At 37.7% G+C, this 24,558-nt stretch overlaps 1 protein-coding gene across 1 annotated transcript in view; it reads right to left on the bottom strand.

Moving 5' to 3' along the window:
* Positions 1–23,443, bottom strand: part of GRM1 (glutamate metabotropic receptor 1) — a 104,712-nt gene extending 81,269 nt beyond the window's left edge. Inside the window, exon 1 of the mRNA XM_053461062.1 lies at positions 22,583–23,443. Coding sequence (XP_053317037.1) covers positions 22,583–23,273 — 691 coding nt within the window. The 5' untranslated portion in view covers positions 23,274–23,443. The remainder of the gene's footprint in view (positions 1–22,582) is intronic.
* Positions 23,444–24,558: the final 1,115 nt, after the last annotated feature.

The following is a 24,558-nucleotide window of genomic DNA, read 5'->3' as shown; positions in this document are numbered from 1 at the left end:
GTATTAATATGTAATATGTTATACTTATGTGGAGTACTGATTATGTTATATTTTCTATTCTGTAGATAACATCGCAAGTATGCAATAGCCAAAGATGATCCAGCCTATGGCCAATCTAGGTGGTACCCAGTAGTGCACATTTTAAAGCTGAGCTATACCAATTACAAGCAAGAAAGGTATTCACAAATCATTGTTTGGCTGAGGCCAAGCGCAATGGGACTCCATCTGATCACAAGGTCTTCTGATTTCAGATGTTCCTTAATCAACAGCAATGGACTTAAACCTACCCACTTGTCTCATGCTGTCTCACTAAAAGATGTCTTCTGAGACAAACCTGGTTTATGAGAAACCAGAACCTGTAAATTTATACTGCCAGATATGACTCCCTTGAAATTTCTCAGCAATGGAAGTGCAATAAATACACGTTGGCTTCAAGGTTTTTAAACTCCATACAAAAGTCATAAAAAGTTACAACCCAAATTCAATACAATCCGTACACGTTCCAATTTTCTCAGCGCAGATTCAATTTGTTCAGGACCCCATCTATGACAGTAAAAAGCTGTAACACTGACACAAGAGACATTAAAATTCTAGATTCACCTTCACATTGCAAACATTTTATTTTTCATCTCCAGAGAGACTGTTTGAAGTTTACCGATTCGTGTTAGTCTGTCTCCAACTTTCATCGTTATTGACAGACTGAAAATATAGTTGCTTATTCATCAAGAAACCGTTTCCAGCTTCTACAGGAGGTCAAGATTTGTCAAAAAGGGTGCATATAAAGTGATCTCAATTCATTGCATGCCACATTTCAATAGGGGATCTTGTAACCTTATACATATGGAGTAAATGCAGAGTTGCGGAACAAGCCAAAACCAGAAACCAAATGGCATTTTTTCTACTGCTACATTTATTTATAAATGCATCAGATCCAGTAGTAGATAATAATACCGGTAATAGTTTAATACTAATGAAACCCAAGCATTCATTTGTCCATGACTATATGACTGGCTGACAGTATCCTCTTTGCATCAAATCTGTATGTATCAAATCTGGCATGGTTTCTACCTCAAGGGAGAGCATCACAAATTCAAGCTAAGGGACACAATTCTAAACTTAACCCTTTGCTGTCCATTCACGCTAATGGTCACTATACTGAAGCAACCACCATTCAATGAATTAAATTGTATGGACTTCGTTGTATAGCAACTAGCAGCTAGTTTTAGTGGTCCTTTCCCCCAAAAGAATTTATAAATTAACTTTATAAATTAACATTACTCCTGAACTGCAATAGAGACATTTGAGATGAAAACGAGAGGTAAATCTTCATCCAAAAAACAGAATATAGCCATGCATGGCATTTTTGAAAAATTATTAGTCAAATATTTGGACTTATTTCCTGGCTTAGCTGCAAAACAGAGGATACATCACAGAATACATATGCCCTCCTCCTTCTTAATATAACAGATTCTTTTTTTAATTGGTGCAGTCAACAGGGAAATATGGAAATGGACTATATAAATAATAAAAGTTCCAAACACATTGATATTTACAGCAGTTAAGTATTTTCAATATTCGATATTCAATACAATACGAGGAGCTGTAATTGAGCCTGTGCTGCAAAAGCAGACCTTGATCAAATGTACAGTTCAGTGGTGAGGTCGGGTGAGGTCCTCTGATCTCCCTAACCAGCCCAAGGTCACCATTGCCTTGACAAATTGTGATTGTCCCACTTAAAATTGGACACTTGGGAAGTATGTAATACAATGTATAGAATGTTTTTCTGTTCTGTTGAATAATGTAAAGGTTAGTTTTGTAACTGGTATAGTTCCCAAAGGGAAGGCTATCACTGAGTAGCTTGACTTTGTCACTACTGCAATAGAGTGGTTGACCCACACAAGGGGGAAAGGGCTATCATTTGTAATTGCAAGAGACCATCAGAATAAATGAAATAAAAAAATAGCATAAAATAATAAATCAATAAAAATAATTTTAAAAAATATCCTAAATCCCTCTAATTTGCAGGACATTTTTTTGTCTCTTGAAATTATCCATTTATCATAAGTAGCTCATGTTTCAGGAAAGGTTGGAGACCCTTAAACAAATTACAATGTATCTGGAGAAAAAACCCAGATACTGCTGCTTGACAAAAGTTCATCCCTCCGTAATGGCTTAGAGTTATAAATGCATCTTCAGTAACTTGCGTAACCATAGTTATAAAACAAAAATCATATGGATAATAAAAAAGGGCTGACCTGTTTTTACTACCCAGAATACATTTATTGAATTAATACAAATACCCATGTGCAACAATCTACAACAATGTAGATGTTTGTTTCCCCCAAGGTTATGTTTATAATAGTAAGCCTATAATAAAATTACTCCCTTCAGCTTATATTTTATTGTATCATAGAACAATATCTAATGGCTATTGGGTTTTTTCATTAATTTGTGAGTTGGGGGGTAAGGTGGGATAAAACACTCCATGTCATTTGCTAAGCGAAAGGTCTCCAACTAAAATGCAAGGCACATTTACTCAACCCCAAACATACATTTCAACCTTCACTATTTCAGTGGTGCACAGTGACCCAGCTTGATGTAAACAGTAAAAGCTTAAATGCTTGCTCTATGGTAACATTACATTTGTATGGCTGTAAATAATAAAATTAGGTGGGGTACAACTCTTCTTTCTATGTCCAATATCAACTTTCTGAACTACTCTTGGAGGTAGAATCCTCATCAAAAATGCATGGAGGTACAAAAAATGTGCACGTGTAAAAATGTTAATATACTACAAAGCAGGCTATTATGCCTTGTTTGCCTTGGTATTAGGCACATTGTATGTTTTAAAGCTTTTACAATCTCACAATAGGAGGGAAAGTGTAGTGCAGATGTGCTGTAGACCCCATGGTCACCTAAAGAGCTACCAGTAAAACCTCAACGTGTGAAACCTTAACTGCACAGAGGTGGCTTTGGTTCTTCTGCATAAAGGCCGTTTACTGCCTTCTTGTGTAACGTATGTGACAATTTGCAAATTAACAGAAACTTAAATGAAGTGAACTTAAATTTTCCTTCCAACATGTGCATACCCTCCACATACACACATAAAAAAGTGAAAGAACTACCTATTTACTAATGGGGAGCTGGCGAGTTACAATAAGCCCTTTATATAGCGAAACATGTGTCATATTAGTATTTGTGTATACAGTAGCTAAATTCAGCTTTTTTTACTCCCACTGCCTTGGCTTCCAGCCTATCTCTATTGTATCAATATTTATAGCATCATTGTTTTATGCTCACACAGCTGTATTTATACTCATGTCTTATGCACGTGGAGATATTTAGCTAAATAACAAGCTAATTATTGTATTTGTTGTAAAGTTTGCTATGATAATCTGACTTTTCAGAAGTGTCTACATATGGATATGGAGCACATCACTATATGTAGGGATGCACAGTGCATTTCGGCAATGTTTCCCCGGCTCTTTGGTGCCAGTGGCGTGACAAATGCATTCATTGTAAGTGTATTTGGAATAGCATTTTAAGATTATTCCATGCATTAAAAACTTTTATACATGTACATTTTTTATTAATTGTTATTATTTAAATATTATATTATTTGTATTTGATAAATATAACAATTTTTTTTTTTACAAATTAAAGACCAGGGATGAGCTTGCCCAAAAGGTAAGCAGATAATAACCCCAGGCTCGTCTGACTTCAGACTACCCACTCACTGACATGGCAGTGTACAAGCAGCCATAAATACATGCTCCAGGAAAAATAATAGTTTTTTTTTTCAGTATGTGTGTGTGTGTGATCTGATAGAGTGAGTATGTATGTTAATTTGAGTGATTGAGTAATAGAGTTTGATTGAATGATAGAGTTTATGTTTGATAGAGTGAGTGGGTTAGATATGAGGCGTGGGCACTCCGCTTTACCTGCCTTCTAGGTCAGAAGGTGCCACTTCTCCACCTTAAAAGACTTATAAGATGAATCAAAGATTATTTTTGTGTATTTTGGTCTAATAGGAGCATTGTTTACTTGCTGGCAGCCAGGTGTTGTGGTAATGGACCATTGTCCTAAATATTTTTCTGTACCTCACCACAATCTTTTTATATATACATTGGTATCAGTTGGACTTACAAAGAGAGTTCTTTAAGAGCAAGTGTGATCAGGAACCTAAAACACTTTTAAAGGTATCTTAACAACCATGTAGAAGTGGCTGCCCACAAGCACACATTTTGCCACAGTCACAGTTTTGCATATTTCTTTTTAGGGGCCTATTATATATTTACTTTGCCTAGTGCTACATTACCATACTATATATATAGTACACAGCTACAACGGTATAGATCGCCAGGCCCCGTGGGGAGCAGCGCCATATGTGTTTAGTTTCAACCAGACATACATTAAATATGGACACTACTACATTTAGAAAATAAATGATGCATTCGATGCCTAGCATGTCTTGATCTGCTCGGTTTCTTTATTGTCTGTGTGTCTTAAAGCCGAATGGTTATTGTTACATTATGTATAGAAAGATATGCAGCTTGTAAATAACTAGAAAAGTGTATATATTATATTCATATATGTAGGTGTTTATATTTTTAATTTTAGATTTTTGTATTTATTGTTTATTTAATTTGATAGGGTGAAAGGGACTTTAACATTAGTAGGAGATTGAAGGGCCAGTGTTTCCCAGTAACTAATGGGTTAACTAAAAGTGCAGACAGCAGCCAGATATATCATTATTCCCTGGGTGTTATATAAAGAGCTGAAGGAAATATTCTCTTTCTCTGTTAAAAGTTCATATTTTTGTTTTGACATCAGTGGCTAGAGAGAAAACTACTGTTTAGCCAGTCTCCTAAACAGGAGTAAGCTTTTAGTTTGCTTATTTTTTGATGATAATGTTTTCATGATTCTCTAGAGAAGATTGTATTGAACTCCTACTACCAGTCCAGATATAAAAGTGTAACATGCTTCCTGTATGCTACCAGTATTTTTATACACCACACAGGGCCCTAGGAAGGGTGAGGCGAGAGAGGGGGCTCACAGCCGCCCAATCAGCAACTGCAGCCTCCAGGACTGGTTGGGGAGATCTAACCAGCCCAAAATTAAGGTTCCCATGGTTCATTCTTGAGGCCCCATGGTCAATCACATTTCTGCCAGCAATGTGATTCATCACAAAGCCCCTTAAAAAACAGTAGCGTATCTATAGAGGTGGGGCAAACAGAGAGGCCACCTCCCCTTGGCCGGTCTTCAGGGCCGTGCCGAGGCAGCTGCATGATTGTGCTCTCCCCAACCAGCCTCTCCCTAATCAGTACGCACCCAGGCACCATCAGCGTTGGTCTGGGTAGGAGACATCTGATAAGCAGGGGATATGACGTCACCCCTGTGCTCTGCATCAATAGCCGGTGCATAGTGATGAGGGAGCACTAAAGCAGAGGCCTGTAGTGACGGACCTCGCACTCCCATAACAGGATGGAAGATAGAAGATGATAGATGATGTAAAATGAGAAAAGTAAGAGATGGGAAGAAAGGGGTGTAAGGGCTGTGTATACGTGTGTGTTTCTAAGCTGGTGTGTTTGTGTATGGGCTGTGTTTGTGTATGGGCAGTGTGTGTATGGGCAGTGTATGTGTGTGTATGGGCAGTGTGTGTGTGTGTAAGAACAGTGTAAGTATTTGTGTGTTTGTAAGCTGGTGTGTGTGTGTATATGTGTGTAAAGGCAGAGGAGTGCGAGGGCAGTGTATGTGTATACATGTGTGTACGGACAGGCTTGTGTAAGAGCAGTGTATGTGTATATGTGTGTGTATGTGTGTTTATGGGCACATGTGTGTAAAGACAGTGTGTATGGGCAGGTGTGTGTAAGGGCAGTGTATGTGTATATATGTGTGTGCCTGTAAGCTGGTGTGTTTATGGGCAATGTATGTGTAAGGGCAGTGTAGGTATTTGTATGTAAAGGCAGGGGAGTGTGAGTATATGTGTGTGTAAGGCCAGTGTATGTGTATATGCGTGTGTAAGGGCAGTTGTGTGTAAGGGCAGTGTATGCGTATATGCGTGTTACATAGTTACATAGTTAGGCTGAAAAAAGACATCCGTCTATCAATTCCTGTATCTGTTTATTTCTTGCTGTGATCCAAAAGAAGGATCTTTTCAATTTTGCACAAACTAGGGAAAAAATTCCTTCTTGACCCCAGAATGGCAGTCAGATCTCTCCTTGGATCAAGAAGCTGTTTCCCCATAATTTAAAAATTATATCCCTGAATATTATGTTCTTGCAAGTATCCATCCAGTTGTTGTTTAAATCTCTGTACAGATTCTGATAAAGCTACCTCTGCAGGCAGAGAATTCCACATCCTTTCCTTTCCCTTTCCTTTGCCTTAGACTAAATCTTCTTTCTTCCAGTCTAAGTGCATGACCACGTGTCCTATGCATAGTCCTGGTTATGAATAGATTTCCACACAATGGTTTGTATTGGCCCCAAATATATTTATATAATACTATCATATCCCCTCTGAGGCACCGTTTTTCTAAACTAAACAGCTTTAAATTAATTAACCTTTCTTCATAACTAAAGTTTTCCATTCCTTTTATTAATTTTGTAGCCCGCCTCTGCACTTTTTCCAGTGCTATAATATCCTTCTTTAGAATAGGTGGCCAAAATTGCACAGCATATTCAAGGTGTGGTCTTATGATTGATTTATAAAGGGGCGAAATTATATTTTCATGGGCAGGTGTATGTAAAGGCAGCGTATATGTGTATATGTTTGTTTATAGACAGGTGAGTGTAAGGGCAGTGTAACTAAAATGACCTCTGTAAAATAAAATACCGGGGGGGCACAATTTTTCATTCTTGCCTCGGGCGCAAAAGGAGCTAGCTACGGCTCTGACACCGCGTGTGCAGGGACGGGGAGGGGGGGGAGAGTAAAGCAGCCCTGGAAATATTTGGACACCAGCCAAATATATTTTGTGATGGAGCTCTAATACATGTACATACATATCTTTGTCAAGCTATTTGCCATCCAAATACCTATAAATTGTTATTTTGCAATTTTATTAACTTGTTCCTTAATGATAATGGAATGCCACATTATTATTAAAATCCCAGCAACCAAAGGTGTTAAAAGTCCCAAATAAGTACCTGCAGAACATCTCCCCTGACTTTATAAGCAACATGTGCCACCTTTGCACCCCCAATAGTTGAGTGCCACCTTTTCCCTCCAAAAGCTTGCCTGTGCTATTTCTGCCCCTCCCTCAACACTTACACATTAATACACCCCTTTCTGGCAGGATGTTTGAGCAATTTCTATCATGCTAAATTTTAAAATTTTAGGCCTAGGCCTAGTTTGAGCCAATGTAGCTCTGATGAGGTTCTACATTCTCTCCAGCAACATCTAATACCATCTATAAACTTACATCATTGTAATGTTGGATATATGTTTTGGGCCTCTTGTAGGTTGGTCCAGGAAGTCCATTAGAATGGGGTCAGTCCCTTTGAACTTCCAGGAGGCATGAGCTATGTGTGTGCCCCTACCTCAAACTCAACACACTGTAATCATCCTTCCTTACCTCTATTGCCAGGATTCTATCCCATTCAGTTCCCACTTTGGCCATATTTTTTGTTTGGAATATTTATACTTGTTTTTATGGACAATATGACATAATTTATGAAACTAAAAATAATTCCTACTCAGACAAAGGCTTTAAGGAAGGTATTAATCAGTACAGTAAATGTCGTGACGGAGAAGTCCTCTCCCTCTAGTGGACAAAGAGTACAAAACCAGTAAAATGCTTTACTCTGGGCAGAATACAAGTACATTTTCACAGGTCAGAACCATTCTAACAATGGGAGTAGTACACAAAATATGCATTATCTATGCATATGTTATAGAAAGGTAGAACTTGATGGCAGATAAGAACCAGTCAGCCCATCTAGTCTGCCTATTTCCCTGATGTAGAGACTCAGGGAGTCTAATCAGTCCTTCGTCTTGCCTTTGATTCAGGATAGCTGTATGTCTGTACCATGCATGTTTAAATTCCTTCACTGTATTTGTCTCAACCACTCCGAGACGTTGTTTCACTTATCTACCACCACAGTAGAGTAAACCATGTTTACATTGCATCTAAGGAAGTTACTTTTCTTTTCAACACTGTGACATAGTTGCATTTTGTTTTTTTTCTCAACCATTTAATTACACGTAATACAAGGTCAGCTCAGTCCTTCTTGCTAGAGAAATCTGCCAATGTTGGCTGTTAATAATGATGAATATTGAAACAAAGGAGTTGAAAACAAGGGAGAAGTATTATATGGTTAGGGTGACCATATTCAGCCATTTTTCCAGGACACATGCGTTTCGTATGTTGCTGACATGTAAAGTGCTACCCCTGTGAGATGTATAAACGCAGACAGGAATTAATTACTCAGTTCTACATTCCGCATGTTGCAGGGCAGCACTTTACAGGTGCTGGTCGCCAACATGTAAAATGTATGTGTCCTGTCCTCTCTTTCACACTCTTTCACTCCATGTCTAGGCTGTGATTTACCTTTAAAAACGTATCTATCGCACAAGGTAGTGGGCAAATTTTCCTTTGGTGCTTCCTTAACAGTAATCTTCCTTTTTATTACTACTAGCAATCATAAATATTAACACATTAACATTGAATTTTGTTTGTTTTAGGAATAAAAGGGTACTTTATTTTTATTTTGTTTTTTTTTATCAGATTACTTTAACATCCCACTTTTCTAATATCTCCCAATTGTGTTCTGTGCGCTAGCAGTATATCTTTTAAATAGCACCATCACATGCTTTTTTATTACACACTTTGATACAAATATATCAATATAAATCACCAGAGGGCTTTCCGCAAACAAAGATCATCAGAGAATATTTTCTGCCATTACATGGCTCTTACATCTTAAAAGAAGAGACCTCTGTGGTTCTGAAAGCTTATGTGATGCTACATCTTTTTTTTATGGTGGCCCAATAACCTGTATTGCCTTGATTAAAGACTCAATCTTCTCTTGGACCAATGCTATTCTATCCATTTTCATTATTACATAGTCCTGTAACTAGACAGAAAGTGGGCACATGCTTTTGGCAGATAAATAATGCTGTTGATCAAGCTTTCAGCTGTGTAGCCAAAAGTAAATGTTCTCGATTGATTGCTTAGCAGATTAAATCCTTTATAGTAAGTTAGCATAAAGCATTTCATTTCCTTACCCTACATGTAAGGTCTTTGCAGTTAAACACAGGGCAATTTATTTAAAGAATCTCTACAGCTGCATTTGGATAAAATAAAAGACAATAGGACTCTATCTACAATTTTTTATATTGTTTTCAACCTTCTGTACTATTACTTTAACTACATGTCAAAAAGGAAAACAAACAATGGTGGAAAAGCTTTATTTTTCTAAGTTGCTATTTCTAACTCCAAAATCAGCAGCTCTATAAACATGCATATATCTAATTTCAGAAAGATCAGCTTTTTTGAATGAAAATAGTTTACATCCATAGTTTATATATACATGTAAGAAAGTGTATAGTTTCTCTAGGTAGGTCTTCTGTGTACCTGCCTCCTACAAAAGTGGGGTCTAGTTGGCCAAAATGTAGTTCAGAGATTATTTTTTTTTTTGTTTTCTTTCCCTTGGGGTATTCAGTAACATGTTTATGGAGCAAAATCACCCCTTAAAGGTTAAGAAGCTCACATAAGCCCTTCATCAGACGAGGGGTCCTTTTGGAATGCTTTAAGATGCGAAAGCTGTGCAGTAAATGTCGATTTTTTTATTTCCACTGCCCAAAGTTTTTGTGAATGTACTGTATGTTAAACGCCGACTCTACGCCGAAATTTACTGAATTCAGCCCAAATGGCATTAGTAGGAAATTATGTAATTGACATGAGCAGGCTATACAAGGAACACATGGCTGTAGTACTATATTTTGGCCAAAGCACAAAAGCTGGTTACAAAAAACACAATGGTTCCTAGTATCTTTCATATGAGACAGACTGCGGGAACGATAAGTGATGTCAGGCCACAGGGCATGCCCTACAATAACCAATATTTATGACCCCCTGCATGTTATTGGTGTCCACATACAGTCACACAGCCTTCTTTATTCAAGAACACTGAACTACCAGGTTCCACAAATCTAAACCAATAGAAGTGAGGTGAATCCCGTCCTGGTGAAATAGACGGGCCACTAAACCACCGTTGTAAATAACAATGTGAGAGATGGTCCTATTTTACTTTTTGCCGGCTCTCTCAACTCCCTCTGGTGAGGGAGACCACAATGGACCAAACTAGAATAAAGTCGGAAAACTGGAGCCAAAGTCTCAGGGTATTAGCCTTCACAAGGCAGATTAGATCCCTCAGGGGAATGGAACATAGGTTGTTTTCCCCTAGATGCAAAACCAGTGCCTGAGAAGAGCTCAGTTGGGAAACCCGGTGCACCAACCCTGACCATGAAGACCCCTAAAACCCAGCGTTAACCGGTTCACCTCTGGGGAATGACAGGTCATGTAGTCCTGTCTGGGTACTGGAGAGCAGGTTTTAGGTGGGGGGGCAGAGGCGGTGGGTCTAAAGAGAATACAGAAACCAACAGTAAAACCGGTTAACAAACGTTGAGCCATGGCAACAAAATGGTTATGCCAGGGTAGCATCAGAACGACAATCACCGGTGTCTTCTCATTTACCTTGAGCTGAAAGCTGACTTATCCTACTTCTGTCTCTTAAAACATTTGTCAAGGTGGTGAGCACCACCACAGCCGGAGCATTTGTGCTCAAAGCAGCAGAGGCCACCCCACTTACAGTTTTTGTCATTTTACTGTCAGCAAGTGCCTTTTTTAGTGGAGGTTAAGCTCCTGGCAACCAAAAGAAAAGGCTGCATGGCCAGGAGCCATAAACTTGAGCCCTAACAAGATATCTTTATTATCCCACCTGATGCATTGCTGAAATTACTCATCATACAGGTAAAGCCACCATAGACTCGTCTTTCTCCTTACCTTTTTTTTCTTGTCGTTGTCACAGATACTGCCTCTATGCTAAAACTTGCAACTGGGGGCGGGACAGATGCCATGGAAGCATACGTGTACCTTACTAAACATGTCCAATTGGGCCAAAAACAAAGAAATGTTTTAATTCAAGAACAAAATGAATTGCCCAGTGCCCACATTCACTCTCTCACACTCTCCAAATGCTTCTCTACCTTCTCTGCCATCTTTTATCTTCTGTCTTTGTCTGCATCTCCGTGGACATAACATGACACGAAATTCCGGCCAAAATGGTGGCACTTTCACTGACATCCTCTCTCCTGATTAAGTGATCGAGGGAGAGGACATCAAAAAAAAGTACCGTCATTTTGGCAGAAGCTCACCTTAGGGCAAAATCACGGTGCTTTTGGTTATGTTCTTTTCCCTGATATGCTCTCTCAAACACACTCACCCACAGACATGTTAACATCAAATACTAACCATACACTAACATACATACACACTCATACCAACACCATACACTATTATACACACATACATACAAAATATACTAACACACGCTACTTAATGCCATACAGCAACATGCACATACATGCTAACAACATATAGTTACACATTCTAACATCATACATTCATTCTAACAGCATACACCCACATACATTCACTCCCATCATAACTGCAGCTCTTACAGCTTTCCGTCCCTCTTACCTAACCTATAGCCCTGTCTTCACTCACACTCTTTGTGCCAACCTACTACCGCCAGGTCACATAAAGCGTGTTACATGACCCAGCTGGGCTCCTCCGTAACAGGGATGTCTGGGTGCCAAGCACCTGCCTGATTTGGTCAAATCACTTGCTTTATTCCTAATCAAATAAATAGATGAACAACTCTGCTCTCGGTTTTCCTCACTTATTTATTTGAATTTGGTTGGTGGTATCTTGGATCCAACCTATTAACTCCTGGATTTACACAGGCTATGGAATCCAAAGTGTCCCAGACCAGACACACCATATTTATTTGTTTTACCCATTCCTAGTCAACCTAGACCTAACTGTATTACTCTACATATCTCAACATTTTATTTAAATGTCACTTTCCAAAATGACTGCCTGGCAGGACTGACATTTGTAACCTGCAGAATAGTCAAAAGAAACATTAAGGCATTCTCATCTTGAAAATGTGAAAAAAAATTCTCTTTCACATTTCTTTTGTTTTACAAAATTTATAGGTGAGTAAACTTCAATAAAACATAATTATAAGTTCCCAGCAGGCTTTGTGATGACACATTTGCTGAAGCACACATCAGCGATACTTTCTCAAATATCAAAGACGAAATCCACTTTTTGTATTCCACTTGCTCAATTATAATTCAGATTCTAAAGGGAAAAAGCATTTTCTAACAGCTGCAGCGAAAATGTGAGCCGTGTCAACTCCCTTTTTTGTGTTTTGTATTCATTTCCCAAAGCAATCTTCAGCTGGAGGCAAAATAAAGACTCAGATAAGTGCTGCTCATTTAGAAAAATAAGAGTTATTTTGCAATGCTGACCATTCGCTGATAGCTTGTCATCATCTGCCTTTTTATAATGGTTACTCCAATATAAATTTTTTTCACTGTTTTCATTTTGATTTCACCCCCACACTCTTATTTTTACCCCTTTCGTGAACATTTGTCCAAATCTTCCCCTCATTTTTTACCTCCATGAAATCCCTTATATATTTTTCTTTCTAGTTATTAGCTTTCACAACCTACATTATGCTATTTCTCCCCACTATCAATTTTTTTTCTCCAGCACCCTTTTATTTTTTTCTGATTCTCTCTACCTCTTAATCCATGGTTTTCTATCTCCCCGAGTCCCCTTTACTCTCCCTGTGCAGTATCTACCAGTCTCATGTTTCCTCACTTTCTTCTTTTTCCTCCCTTAATTATTTTCACTTGCTCTTCTACCAGGTCTTTCTCTTTGTCCAATTCTTGGATTTACCAATTGTCTCAATTCCTCTGTTCCTTGTGTCACATTGTTATTTCTTCTGTGTTTTTTTTTTACCCTTCCAGCATTATTTTTTTCTAGATGCTCATTAAAGTTAAATTGCCTTCCGCTTGCCAATCTTTTGGGCACAGAATGAGCACTTTTTCCGTGTGCAGGTCTTTGCGTGTTCCACCTAACACCTCAGTAATGTAGGCTCCTTGCAGTTCCTATACATGGTCTAAGTCTTAGCATTATATATCTGATGCTCTGCCTCATCAGGGAGTGTGGAGAGGTATATGGTAAGGCGATAGACAAGGAAACGCATTTTTCAAGGGACTACTTAGTCCCTCAAAATGTAAAGACAATTGAGGAGCTTGTAAAAAGATGTCTGTGCCAGTTGAAGAGCAGATCCCTCTGATCTCTGGCTAAATCATGAGGAACACTCAATAACCATTTGCCTAATGGTGGGACCCAAAATTGTAGGAATATCCATCAATAACCTATATCATTGAGTTGCTATGTGAAGAGCATAGCTGGGGAAATATTGAAAATCATATGTGTACAAAATACTGCAACACATTTATTTGCGGTATCGTCTACGGAAATGATGATGATGATGTGAGTCAAAGTGGCCAGAAGTTGGTGCTTTCTGCTGACATAGCATTGCATGCATAGCTTTCTGGAACTTTATGTGCTTTCGTGACATCACATTACATATATACGATAACGCTTGAGAGGTATAACAACAGTGGAAACTCGGACGCAGGAAATACTATTACTACTTTCTGCCCATTTTTGAAGAATTCTTTGCCCAGCTCCAGTAAAGAGGTTTTGTGTAGATTTGACTTCCTACATTTGGTAGTTTTAAGTTAACTATGGTATACTGTAGTTCTAGAAAAGGGTCAAGAACTATGTCTCCAATAAAACAAATGTGGATAATACAGAATATCTATACTGAAAGATATAGGAGCTGTGCAAGGTGTACCCATTATCAAACGTTAGTATATCACAACCTAAATTAAAAAATAAAACTCCACGTCTATTCAAATGTCTATTGTAGCATGCATTTTGGGGAGTTACGTATGTTTTTACAAGTGCAAAGAGATCAAACTACGTCTGATGCATTATTTGTGGCACGATTAAGAAAATACAGCTGAGGAATGTTTTTAACAACAGTTTGATCACAATAAATATGCCTTTGCTTCCGATTCGTGCAGGATCCCAGGGAGGCATGCTGAGAAGGGGAGCATCTGAATCTGTTTGATGTTATCTCAAAAGAAACTGTCAGCATGACTTTTTGGTTCACATGGGGAAAGAAAACTCATGCTGTGGACACATACTGAATGGACATATAACTTTACAGTATAGTCTATCTTTGATAGATAGGTAGATAAGGACCTTTTAGTCTCTACGGCTTATGCTGGGAGTCTGCTAGGCTTATCTACCACCCTCTCGGTACAGCAAAACTGTCTTAAATTACATTTAGCCTTCTTATATTTTTGTTCTACATTTTTCTGTTTCATAACATGTAGCAGTGCAGTTTTCCTTCGGAATATCAGCAGGGAGTGCTTTCTTTGCCAGGGTCCCTTTCTGGTCCCGGGGTGATATTTATAAATACATTTCTAACTCTTGTGATATTTATATGTTAATGTTAGATTGTATTTCCACATAATTGTTACATTATGTTCTGTTACCTCTAAGGGTACCTGAGATGTAAATATAACCTGGATCTTTATGATTATGTCTGTTCAATGTTCTGCAGAAAAAAAAACGTTTATGTACAGTAGGCTGCTAAACCACCTAATTGGACCAGTGCCCAAATGAGCCCAAAGAAAAGATAAGAGGAGGACTTTTATACAATGTTTAAGTTCAAAGCTACAACTTATCACTGAAACATAAATAATACAATTGTAATAAAACACAGTTACAGTTAAAATTTGATATCCACAGAGTTTTTTTTTAATTCTGGTTTGTACACACTGATTGCAGATAACCTAAAGTGTTTTTCCTGACAGCTTCTTCACAGGTATACTGTATGTACAACATATAAATGAATTGAAACTTGGTATAGTTCTTGAAAAATGTCCAGCCACACCCATTGCTTTGGGAACCCATCCTATCGCACCAGGCAGCCTGGGATGAAGGTATTGGTCCCCAAAGGTGTGACTAGCTCAGAGGGGTGATGGGCCCTCAATGGATTGATAGTCCTTTAAGGGCCCATCACCCCCCTGAGCTTCTGTCACATCCCTGTGGACTCTGGGGTGAAGGGATGGGGGTGATAGGTATTCAAGTGGTTGTCTAGAATGACATCATATTGAGGGCCTACCAAACCCTTGAGATGCTGTCCCCCCTACAGCCCCATGCCTTCACCCTCAGTCTTGAGGGAAAGGATGGGTCCCCAATGTAGGTGATGGCAGCTAAAGGCAGTGATGAGCCTTCAAGAGGGTCAATGAATTATGTGGCAGACCCTCTTGAGGGCTAATCACTCCCCTGAGCTGCCATCACTGCCAAACTGCCTGGGGTGTGTCCACAGGGGTGTGATGGCAGCTCAGCACAGTGATGTGCCAGAACATTTCCAGAAAATCTCCTGAGAGCCCTTCACCCCCTGAGGCTCTCTAGGAGGTGTCAGGGATGGAGCTTTCATCCCACACAAATGCCATCAGCCCCCTGCAGGACTCACCCTTTTTCCTGGGATTGTCTGAGGTGAAGGGATAGATCCTGTAAGGGAGAGGGGGTGGCATCTAACAATGTGAAGGGATGCGTATGGGCCTTAAAGGGGTCTGGACTGGAGTGTCAGCACCCTAAGACCTATCTCCCTTTGAGGACCACCCTATGAACCCATACACATTCACCCTATTGAGGACAATCCTGCTCATTTACTGTGAATACAGCTCTTTGCTCCTTCTGTTAGTCGTAGGCCAAAACATTAGCCAAGCAAATCTACTGTTCTTATCCTGTAAGTTTTAAGGTTAGCGTTTAGAATATTTGGTGAATTGGTGAATTTGAGAAGACCTATTTTGTGTTAATCTTTGTACTTTCTAGTTTTAGTTCTTGCTTACAGTGATAGTAAATATATTATATTTTTTCAGATTGACTTTCTATATTTCTATAATTATGTATTTAAGATTGCATATGATTTATTTTTAAAAAATATTTTTGTGATGTTGCAGGAAAACCACAAACACATTTTGTTTTTACTACACATACTGAAAGATTAGATATGAGGGGTCTGCGTAACCACAAGGGAGGGGCTTAACCAGGAAGAGGTGTGGTCATGATAGGGCATGGTTATGGGAGGAACATTAGCACAGGGGGGCCCATGACTTTTTGTTGGCTTGGGGCCCTACTTGGTCTCAGTCTACCGCTGAACACAACTATTGCTTAGAGAACTGAGTCCCCCCAAATTCATATGCCAAAAAGACAGCCAGATGCTACTTTGCCCACAAACATATCTTGAGCCAAGTTGAGGAAGCTGGGACTTGATAGTTGCTGTTAGGCCATAACACCCTTTAAAATGATATTTATATTGACTGATGGAGTAAAACTATAACAGGACACTTGTTTCTGTGCACTGTGGCTATTGCTCAGAAATACATGGAGTGAGGTCCCCTACATCCTGTGCCTCAGGACATATCATGCACATCTGGCAATGGGAAAGAGAGGGAAAATAACAAACACAAAGACATGAAGATTCCAAGGATGTAGTGGTCAACTACAAAACCATATATACAATCAGACAACTGTATATGCAGCAAAACCTCTGAAAAATATGTATTATAATATGCAAGTATATATAAATTGGGTAATTTAGACCGAAACGTTCAGGGAAAATGATTTAATATTTTGTATACATGCATTTAACACATAAACATGCTTTAATTTGAATATGCTACTTTCCCAGATTCTAGATTATACAGTTCTATAAAATCAAACTATGTTATCATGTTTTCAAATTTAAATGAGCAATATACTGTACATTTGTATTAGAAGTTCTATGTGTATCAGCAGGTTGGCCATCCTAATTTACTGTTCTCGGAAATCGTATAATTATTCCTGCCCAGTATGTTTTTCTCACTTTATGTTAAGTTAATATCTTCATGGAAGCACAAAATGAGTACCATGAACATTCTTTGCAAAAAGTTGTTTTCTATGTAACCATGGTGCTGTAAATATTATCTCTGAATATACTGAGAGCTATGATTTTTCTGCTATTTTATTTATTTATTTTTTATTTATTTATCTATTAACTCCAATTTCTTTTTTTTTTTGTAATTTAACTTGAAATGCACTATACATTTTATTTGCCACCAAAGGGGCTATTACAAAAAAAAGAGGGCTCACTCCCTTGGACATTATTGTCGCATTGGCTGGTCAGTAGTCACAGATGCGACTTGAGTTACGCCTTGTCCAGTTTGAATATCCCAGATTTTGCATACGTGCATCAAGGGATACACAGAATTTCTGGCATTTTACCAATGATTTAAATGCAAAAAAATATGACAACATTTTCTATACATGAACAATATATATGGGTATGTATAAACATGGATTGCAAACATGTTTACATGATGCATGATAGGGTAGGCATGCATAAGATGTGGTTAATTATATTAAAACACACTCTTGTGAGAAAATACACATTTACACAAGTACATGTTGCCCAGTTTTGGACTACAACCCCCCTGTCCTTTATGATTGTGGCTAACCGTCATAGAATGTTGTTTACAATAAATAAAGCTATTAAAATGTGGGGGTATTTGTGTTTATTTATTGGGGAGTGGGCTTTCACTGGTGGGGGATGTAATGTCACAATTTCAGGCAATTAGACAAATGTTCCTTTGTGCTGACCTGCAATGGAGTCAAACGACAGCTCGGCTACACATAGAAAAGCTGATTTCCATGATCGCTTTCAGATATGGGATACATGGCTGGCCTGCTAGGTCCCCTATGCCCAAATCTTTTTTAATGGGCCCCTTAAACCCTAGAGCTGCCTGAGGAATCCAGATTGTATATCGGCTGAATCAGCATGGCTGACAGATTGTGATTCCTTTGTGTCCAATGTTCCAGTGTATATATATATATATATATATATATATATATATAATATGTATTTTTAATAACAAAAGGCAGAATTTAAAGGTAAGTACTTTGAGTGCCAGACGGTTAGTGTCACATGGAGCACATAGAGTTAAATGGAGAATTCTAAGCCTACAATAGGATGCTGCCATAGTGACTGGGAATTACTAGGCAATCGGTCGCCTACATTCCTTTATGCCAACTGATGTTCTGTACCAGCAATATAGAGTGAACAAAATAAAACAGTATCCATTTAACCCCTGATTGCTGAATGGTCAACATTTAAACATATCTGTAAATTTCATGCATATATTATTCTCAGCATTGTTTCTACCCTAAGACATTGATTTGTATTAAATGTGATTAAATGCAAGTGTATATTTTAGTGTAGGGAAATATTTTTGCATGAGTTGCACATTTCAGGAAATAAGCATTACTGTATTTTTTCCTGCACTCGCTGTAAATCATTACGATAAGTGTGATTTATGAGGTGTCTGTGCCGTTATTGCTCTGCGGAAGCACAACGGCAAGATCCAAGCAAATAAAAACACGGAAGTATAAATCACAAAAAATTTGAATTTAGGGCTGACCCTGGGGGGGAAGGGGGGATACTTATTGCACAGCCTCTCATCTTTATGTGGTTGAATACATGTATATTTGCATGAGAAATAACATATGAATATGTGTGTAACGCATAATGTATCCATCCTTGAGGCTACACACCGTACCCTCTGGCCAATGAGCGGAATGGGTACTTTAAGGCCAGGGGCTGATAAATCACAGGTGTGTGGCGTATGCGTATGATCTGGACTTAGCAACTTTTTATACATGTACAAGTGTATTACATAGGCCACCTGAGTGACCTCAAAGGTAGATTGGAGGCGATATCAGGCGGACAGATTTCTGTATCCTAGTTCACTGCCATTGTAGTATGTCTTCCCTGGGGCATTCTTCCAAAGTAGAGCATCGCCATATGATACAATCTCCACTCAGCACAGAGGATGCAAAGCCTGAGGAAGGTCCTCTTCAAAGTATGACATGGGTAGAGTGACCACATCAGCCATGTTTTCCAGGCCACATATACACTTCACATGTTGCTGATTAGCACAAGTACAGCCCTGCCGTGTGTAGAAGCAATACTACTCATTCTCTTCCGTGAGTTTATACATCCCACGCACTGCAGGTCAGCATTTGTGTACTGACCATCAACACATTAGACGGACACTACTGTTCTAAAGTTTGAGGTCACTTAGAAATGTCTTTGTTTTGAAGGAGAAGCAAATTTTGTCCATGGAATAACATAAAATCTTTCAGGAATACAGTGTCAATGACTATTGTAGTTGGAAATGGCTGATTTTTAATGGAAAATTTTCATAGGCATACAGAGGCCATCACTCCTGTGCCCAGTGGCACATTGTGTTAGCTAATTTTTAAAGTTCAAGTTTAAAAAGCACAGATAGAAATTTCCTTGGTTTCCATGAAAACCGCTAGGTGACGCCAAACGTTTGAACGGTAGTGTATGTGTCCTGGAAAACATGGCTGATGAGGTTACCCTAGTTCAGAATCAGGTTTAGCTCCGGCTCAGATCTTTCTCTCAAAACCCTTTGTCGCCTTCCTTTACTATATGTTTTCAATTTGTGTTTATTAGAAATTTCAAGTAAATATAACTTTATTAGTATAGTTACAACAGTCAATATGTTTTCTGAACATTAATGTTTTGTTGAGTCATGAAGTACTGCCCCTGATAAGTTATTCCACCATCCTCTAAATGAGTTTATGAAGATTAAGTCCTGTTTCTAAAAAGCATGCAGTAATACAACATAATTTATACTTAAACACCAGGACTACTGAAAAATAAAGACTTTTCTATAGGATCCTACATTAGCCAGAAAAAAGTAATATCTCACTTCTGGAAGACCTACTCTACAAACATTCATTGGACTGTCTACATGTATCTTTGGGAGGAAGAGGCTTTAGTGCAGACATTTTAGTAAATGGCTTCATTTGATGATACACAATATTTTTGCAGATTGATTTAATCAACTGCAGCACACTTATAAAGCAAGATCGAAATATATCAAGTGGATTATACTGTGTGAAGAGAAAAAACTGATTTTATTTAGATTTAGTGGCCAGATTTGGGAATATGAAGCTCTTGAAGTGAAAATCTCTTAACTAGGTAAGAGGGATACATGGTACTTATGACTCCATCTTAGCCTTTCTCCTTCTCAGAAAAATGCAAAGTGGTTTTGAGCCATATTAATATTCCACAAGATAAGGATTTATTCCTCAATCTGAAAGTTAGCTGGAGACCAGAAGAAGACTTCACTATGCATTATGTAGGGCCAAGCTAAGTGAACCTCTTTTGTAAGATGGAGTAATGTAGCCGTGTATAATATATTTATACAGTTAATACTGGTAGAAAATCTTGAATATCATCTCTCTGATTTTACCAGCTCCTCTCTACTTCTTGAAGAATATCACCAGGTAAGCCTCTCATAATGCATAGGATGAGATGGAATCTTCAGCTCTTCCCCAAACAGCTTTATTTATCTTAAAGTAGAGTAATGCTATAATGTTTATCAAGCTTGTAAAATTATGGTGTTTAACAGATCTTATTATATAGTAAATGTGTTATTAATTTCTGCAACAGAAGGAAGAAGAAGAAGAGGAAAAATGTTCTTTTGAAAACACATTTGGACCATTAAAACACAGGGACCTAACATAGTTGGCGCATATCATATTTTTTCTCTAGATATTCTCTAGATATTAGTAAAAAGATATTAGTAAAAACCTCTTATCAGAGCTATCATTTTATTATTTTCTTTTAAGGTTTGATTACATAAAACACAACACAGAATCATTTAAAATCAGGGTTTTTTTTGTTTCTATGGAAATAAATTAGATTCTTATTTTATATCACTTGCTAATCCCTTGCACAAATAAAAACGCAATAGACAAAAGCAATTTGCATGATTGAAAAATATTTGTGAGAAAGTTCTGGCTATTAAACAATACTGGTAATTAAGATTCTAATGGTGGGTTTATCTAGAAAGTTGCTTCTTTAATTAATATTAATATGGCACATTAAACAAAAAAAGATCATTTAGAAAAAAAACTGGTAACCTTAATTCTATGGGGAAAATACAATAAAATGAAAGTGGACATGTCTTAAAAAACCAAACCCAGAGCTCTAAACTAACAAAGCAATGGGATTTAAATAGTTGTCCTTTACAATGCATACATTGTGAATATACATAACACAGTGGGCACCAGTAAAGACATATGTAATCCCTTATAGTGGATAGAAACAGATTTAAGTTTAGATGAGTACTAATTAAAAGCACATTTTTTCCTCCCCTGAGGTGAAATTAAACACTTATACTGATGGTCACAAACAGATATTTGAAAAGCTCTACTAAAATAAACTGAAAAGTATGAAAACAGTATGTCAAGATGTATAAGATAATATATACTGAAAAGGCAGAAGATTATAGAAGGTAATCAATAGGAGTAGGAGGACTGTACACATTATTTGCTACTTGACATAAAAGCAGAAAAGTTAGGGGAAGAATAGACAAGTTCTGCTTTTGGACAATCTGAGGTTATTCCATCATTAATTATTTCAAATTTAGGGACACATAAAATAAACTGCATTGATATATGAAACAACTGATCCTACTTGACCAGCGTTGGTGTTCTACTCCAAGTTGATGCGATTTTTATTGATAGTCCACAGTGGTCATCCTATATGCCAGTTTGCTTAGAACGACCCCCAGCCCCTCTGTGCTCTGCCAAATCTTAAAAAAACATGCTGCCACTTTAATAACAGAGCATTTTATACAGTTCTCTATTCGAAAGTTTTCCTTGGAGTTCATAATTCAAAGCCACAGTCAACAGAGCTGATCCATGTTATAAATGACCCAATATCTGTCTGAGTGATTACTGCAGCTCACAGGTTTACGTTCACATTAACACGTCTCAATTCGGTGTATACACCGCACTATTGACATAAGTCGATTACTTTGTCTTTGATCTCCTGAGTATCAAGAGTTTTGAAAGTTATGTAGACATAAGTGATTGGATTTATATGTCATTAGGAACGTTTTGGGATGGTATATGCAAGTGTAGGTAGTTGAAATTGCATTCAAGAGCAACCGTAGACATCAATCATTGGCCATGTAGTTTTAAGCAATTATTGGTCATAGTTTTAATTTATTTTGCCCTAAGGATACTATGCCTAAGGGTTAATTATAATGAGCTTTTTCATCCTTAACGTTCTGAGGTTAGTCTACAGCTCCTGTTATGATGTAATGTATTAATCAGAATGTAGTGATCACTGGGTCAAAAGTGCTACAATTGGAGAATATTGCCCCATAAGTTCTTCAGTTTTACTGTTTTAATATAATTTAATTAAAAAATAACTACGATGGTCACACCAAGAGATACAATCTGTGAAAGCTCTTAAAAACTAAAAATGTCAGAGGACCATTCTGCCTCTATTGGTTTCTAGTTCAAAAAAGGTGACAATACACAAATCGCACTTACCTTCTGTATGGACTGCAGACACATATGTCCAGTTGTATTTCTTCACAATGTCTAACATAGCTTTAGCCTGAAGTATGTCAGAAGGTACAACTCTTAAGAAGTATTTGTATAAGGTTTTATCGCTCAGGTCTATACTTGTAGCAGAATAAGCAATCTGAGGGATATCAAAAAGCTGTAGAAGATTTTGGACTTGAATTGCCACCGAGCTGGAGCCTGGTCCTATGACCCCAGCAATGGGCTTTTTAATTCTACCTTGAGGAGTTGGAGTTGCATCTAAACACTTGCTGATCCCATCTTTGTCATCCCTTATGGATATCAATGAGTCCCTTATGAACTCAATGCTCTGCTCCAGGGCTACTGATGAATGCCAGCAAGAGTCCCTGATCTCTGTGCCCAAGGTGATATTTGGCAGTAGGGTCTGGTCTGAATTTATTTGATCCAAAGTATGAAACATGGCTTCCACTCTTTGGATGCCATATTGTTCCCTGACCTCTCCACATTTCCTCTCTGGCACCCTTTCAGCGGGTGGTTGATGATGGACAGAAAAAAGCGCTCCAATGATGATATCTCCATCCATCCTGGCCACGGACCTTGGAGAAGAAGCTCCGACCAGCAGGGTTCTTCTGCCGCAACTTATAGACAAGACAGCAAACACCACCATGGCAGGCAAAATTGGCCAAAAATCAAACATTTTAAAACAGGTTGTCACACAGATCCACAGAATGCAGAGCGATGTAGGGTTGTGTCTGGGAAATACTAGAGCACAAATGCAGTAGAGTTCCCAGTCACTTTGTCTGAGCCTCCAAATCCCACCCCAGCAACCTTAAAGCAAACAGGTCTGGATAACAGATGGTGATCTCACTTGGAGAAATAGCATCCTGCTGAATAAAGAGAGACATTAACATATTAAACCCTTCCTCTACACTTTAGGAACAGATTATAGTTTTAGGGGATATGTAGTGGCCCCTTCTACATACATTGACTATGTCGGTATTTGTGATTATGCAGACGTGTATATACACATAAAGTACTGTCTACCACGTTTTACTAGCTCTCCTATTGCATGGATGATAGATAGATAGATAGATAGATAGATAGATAGATAGATAGATAGATAGATAGATGATAGATAGATAGACTGTAGATAATAGAATAATGTTCACATACACACTTATGTGTATTGTTTGTGAGTGCATTTGTAATTACATGTCACATTCTATTTATATTGTGATACAAAGTAATCTTTGTGCTTTGGAGTATATATACATATATATATATATATATATGTATATATATATATATATGTATATATATATATATATATGTATATATATATATATATATATATACATATATATATATATATATATATATATATATATATATATATATATATATATATATATATATATAAGCCTTAAATCATCCATGCCAAATTTATGTTAAAAAATGCTACTTTTTATATCTTGTCCTTTTTGGCAAGGTCGAAGCAATTGCATGAGGAACAGCTAATAAATATGAAACAGAACCCTCCACATGCCGCAAAATATTTTTTTAAAGAGTACTTTTGGGGAGTAAAAATAGTATTTGTTCCAGTTATACCATCTTATTCAGTTAAAGTTACAGCTATGATTTGTGTCATAAATAAAAAAATATGATCCTTATTTCTGGCAAATTTCCAGAGTAAGGCTTCATTTAACCCCAGAGGGAAATATAAAAATATTTCTGAAATAAGTGAAATAGAGGAAAGAAAGCATTATCACAACCCAGCATCGGTTTGTAAAGCAACCAGACAACGCATACCATAGGTCTAGTTTATCAATCCACTTGCAGTAGTAAAATTGTATTAAATATCACCGGGAATAATTAAACATCTTACAGAGTATGTACACTGATCACAGGATTGTAATAGAGCCAAGAGATGCGCATTTTACCTGTAATCCATTCTGAATTCGAAACCTGCTATATTCAGCACC

Source organism: Spea bombifrons, chromosome 3 (assembly GCF_027358695.1).
Source record: "Spea bombifrons isolate aSpeBom1 chromosome 3, aSpeBom1.2.pri, whole genome shotgun sequence".
Lineage (NCBI taxonomy): Eukaryota > Metazoa > Chordata > Amphibia > Anura > Pelobatidae > Spea > Spea bombifrons.
This window is presented reverse-complemented; position numbering and strand designations above follow the sequence as displayed.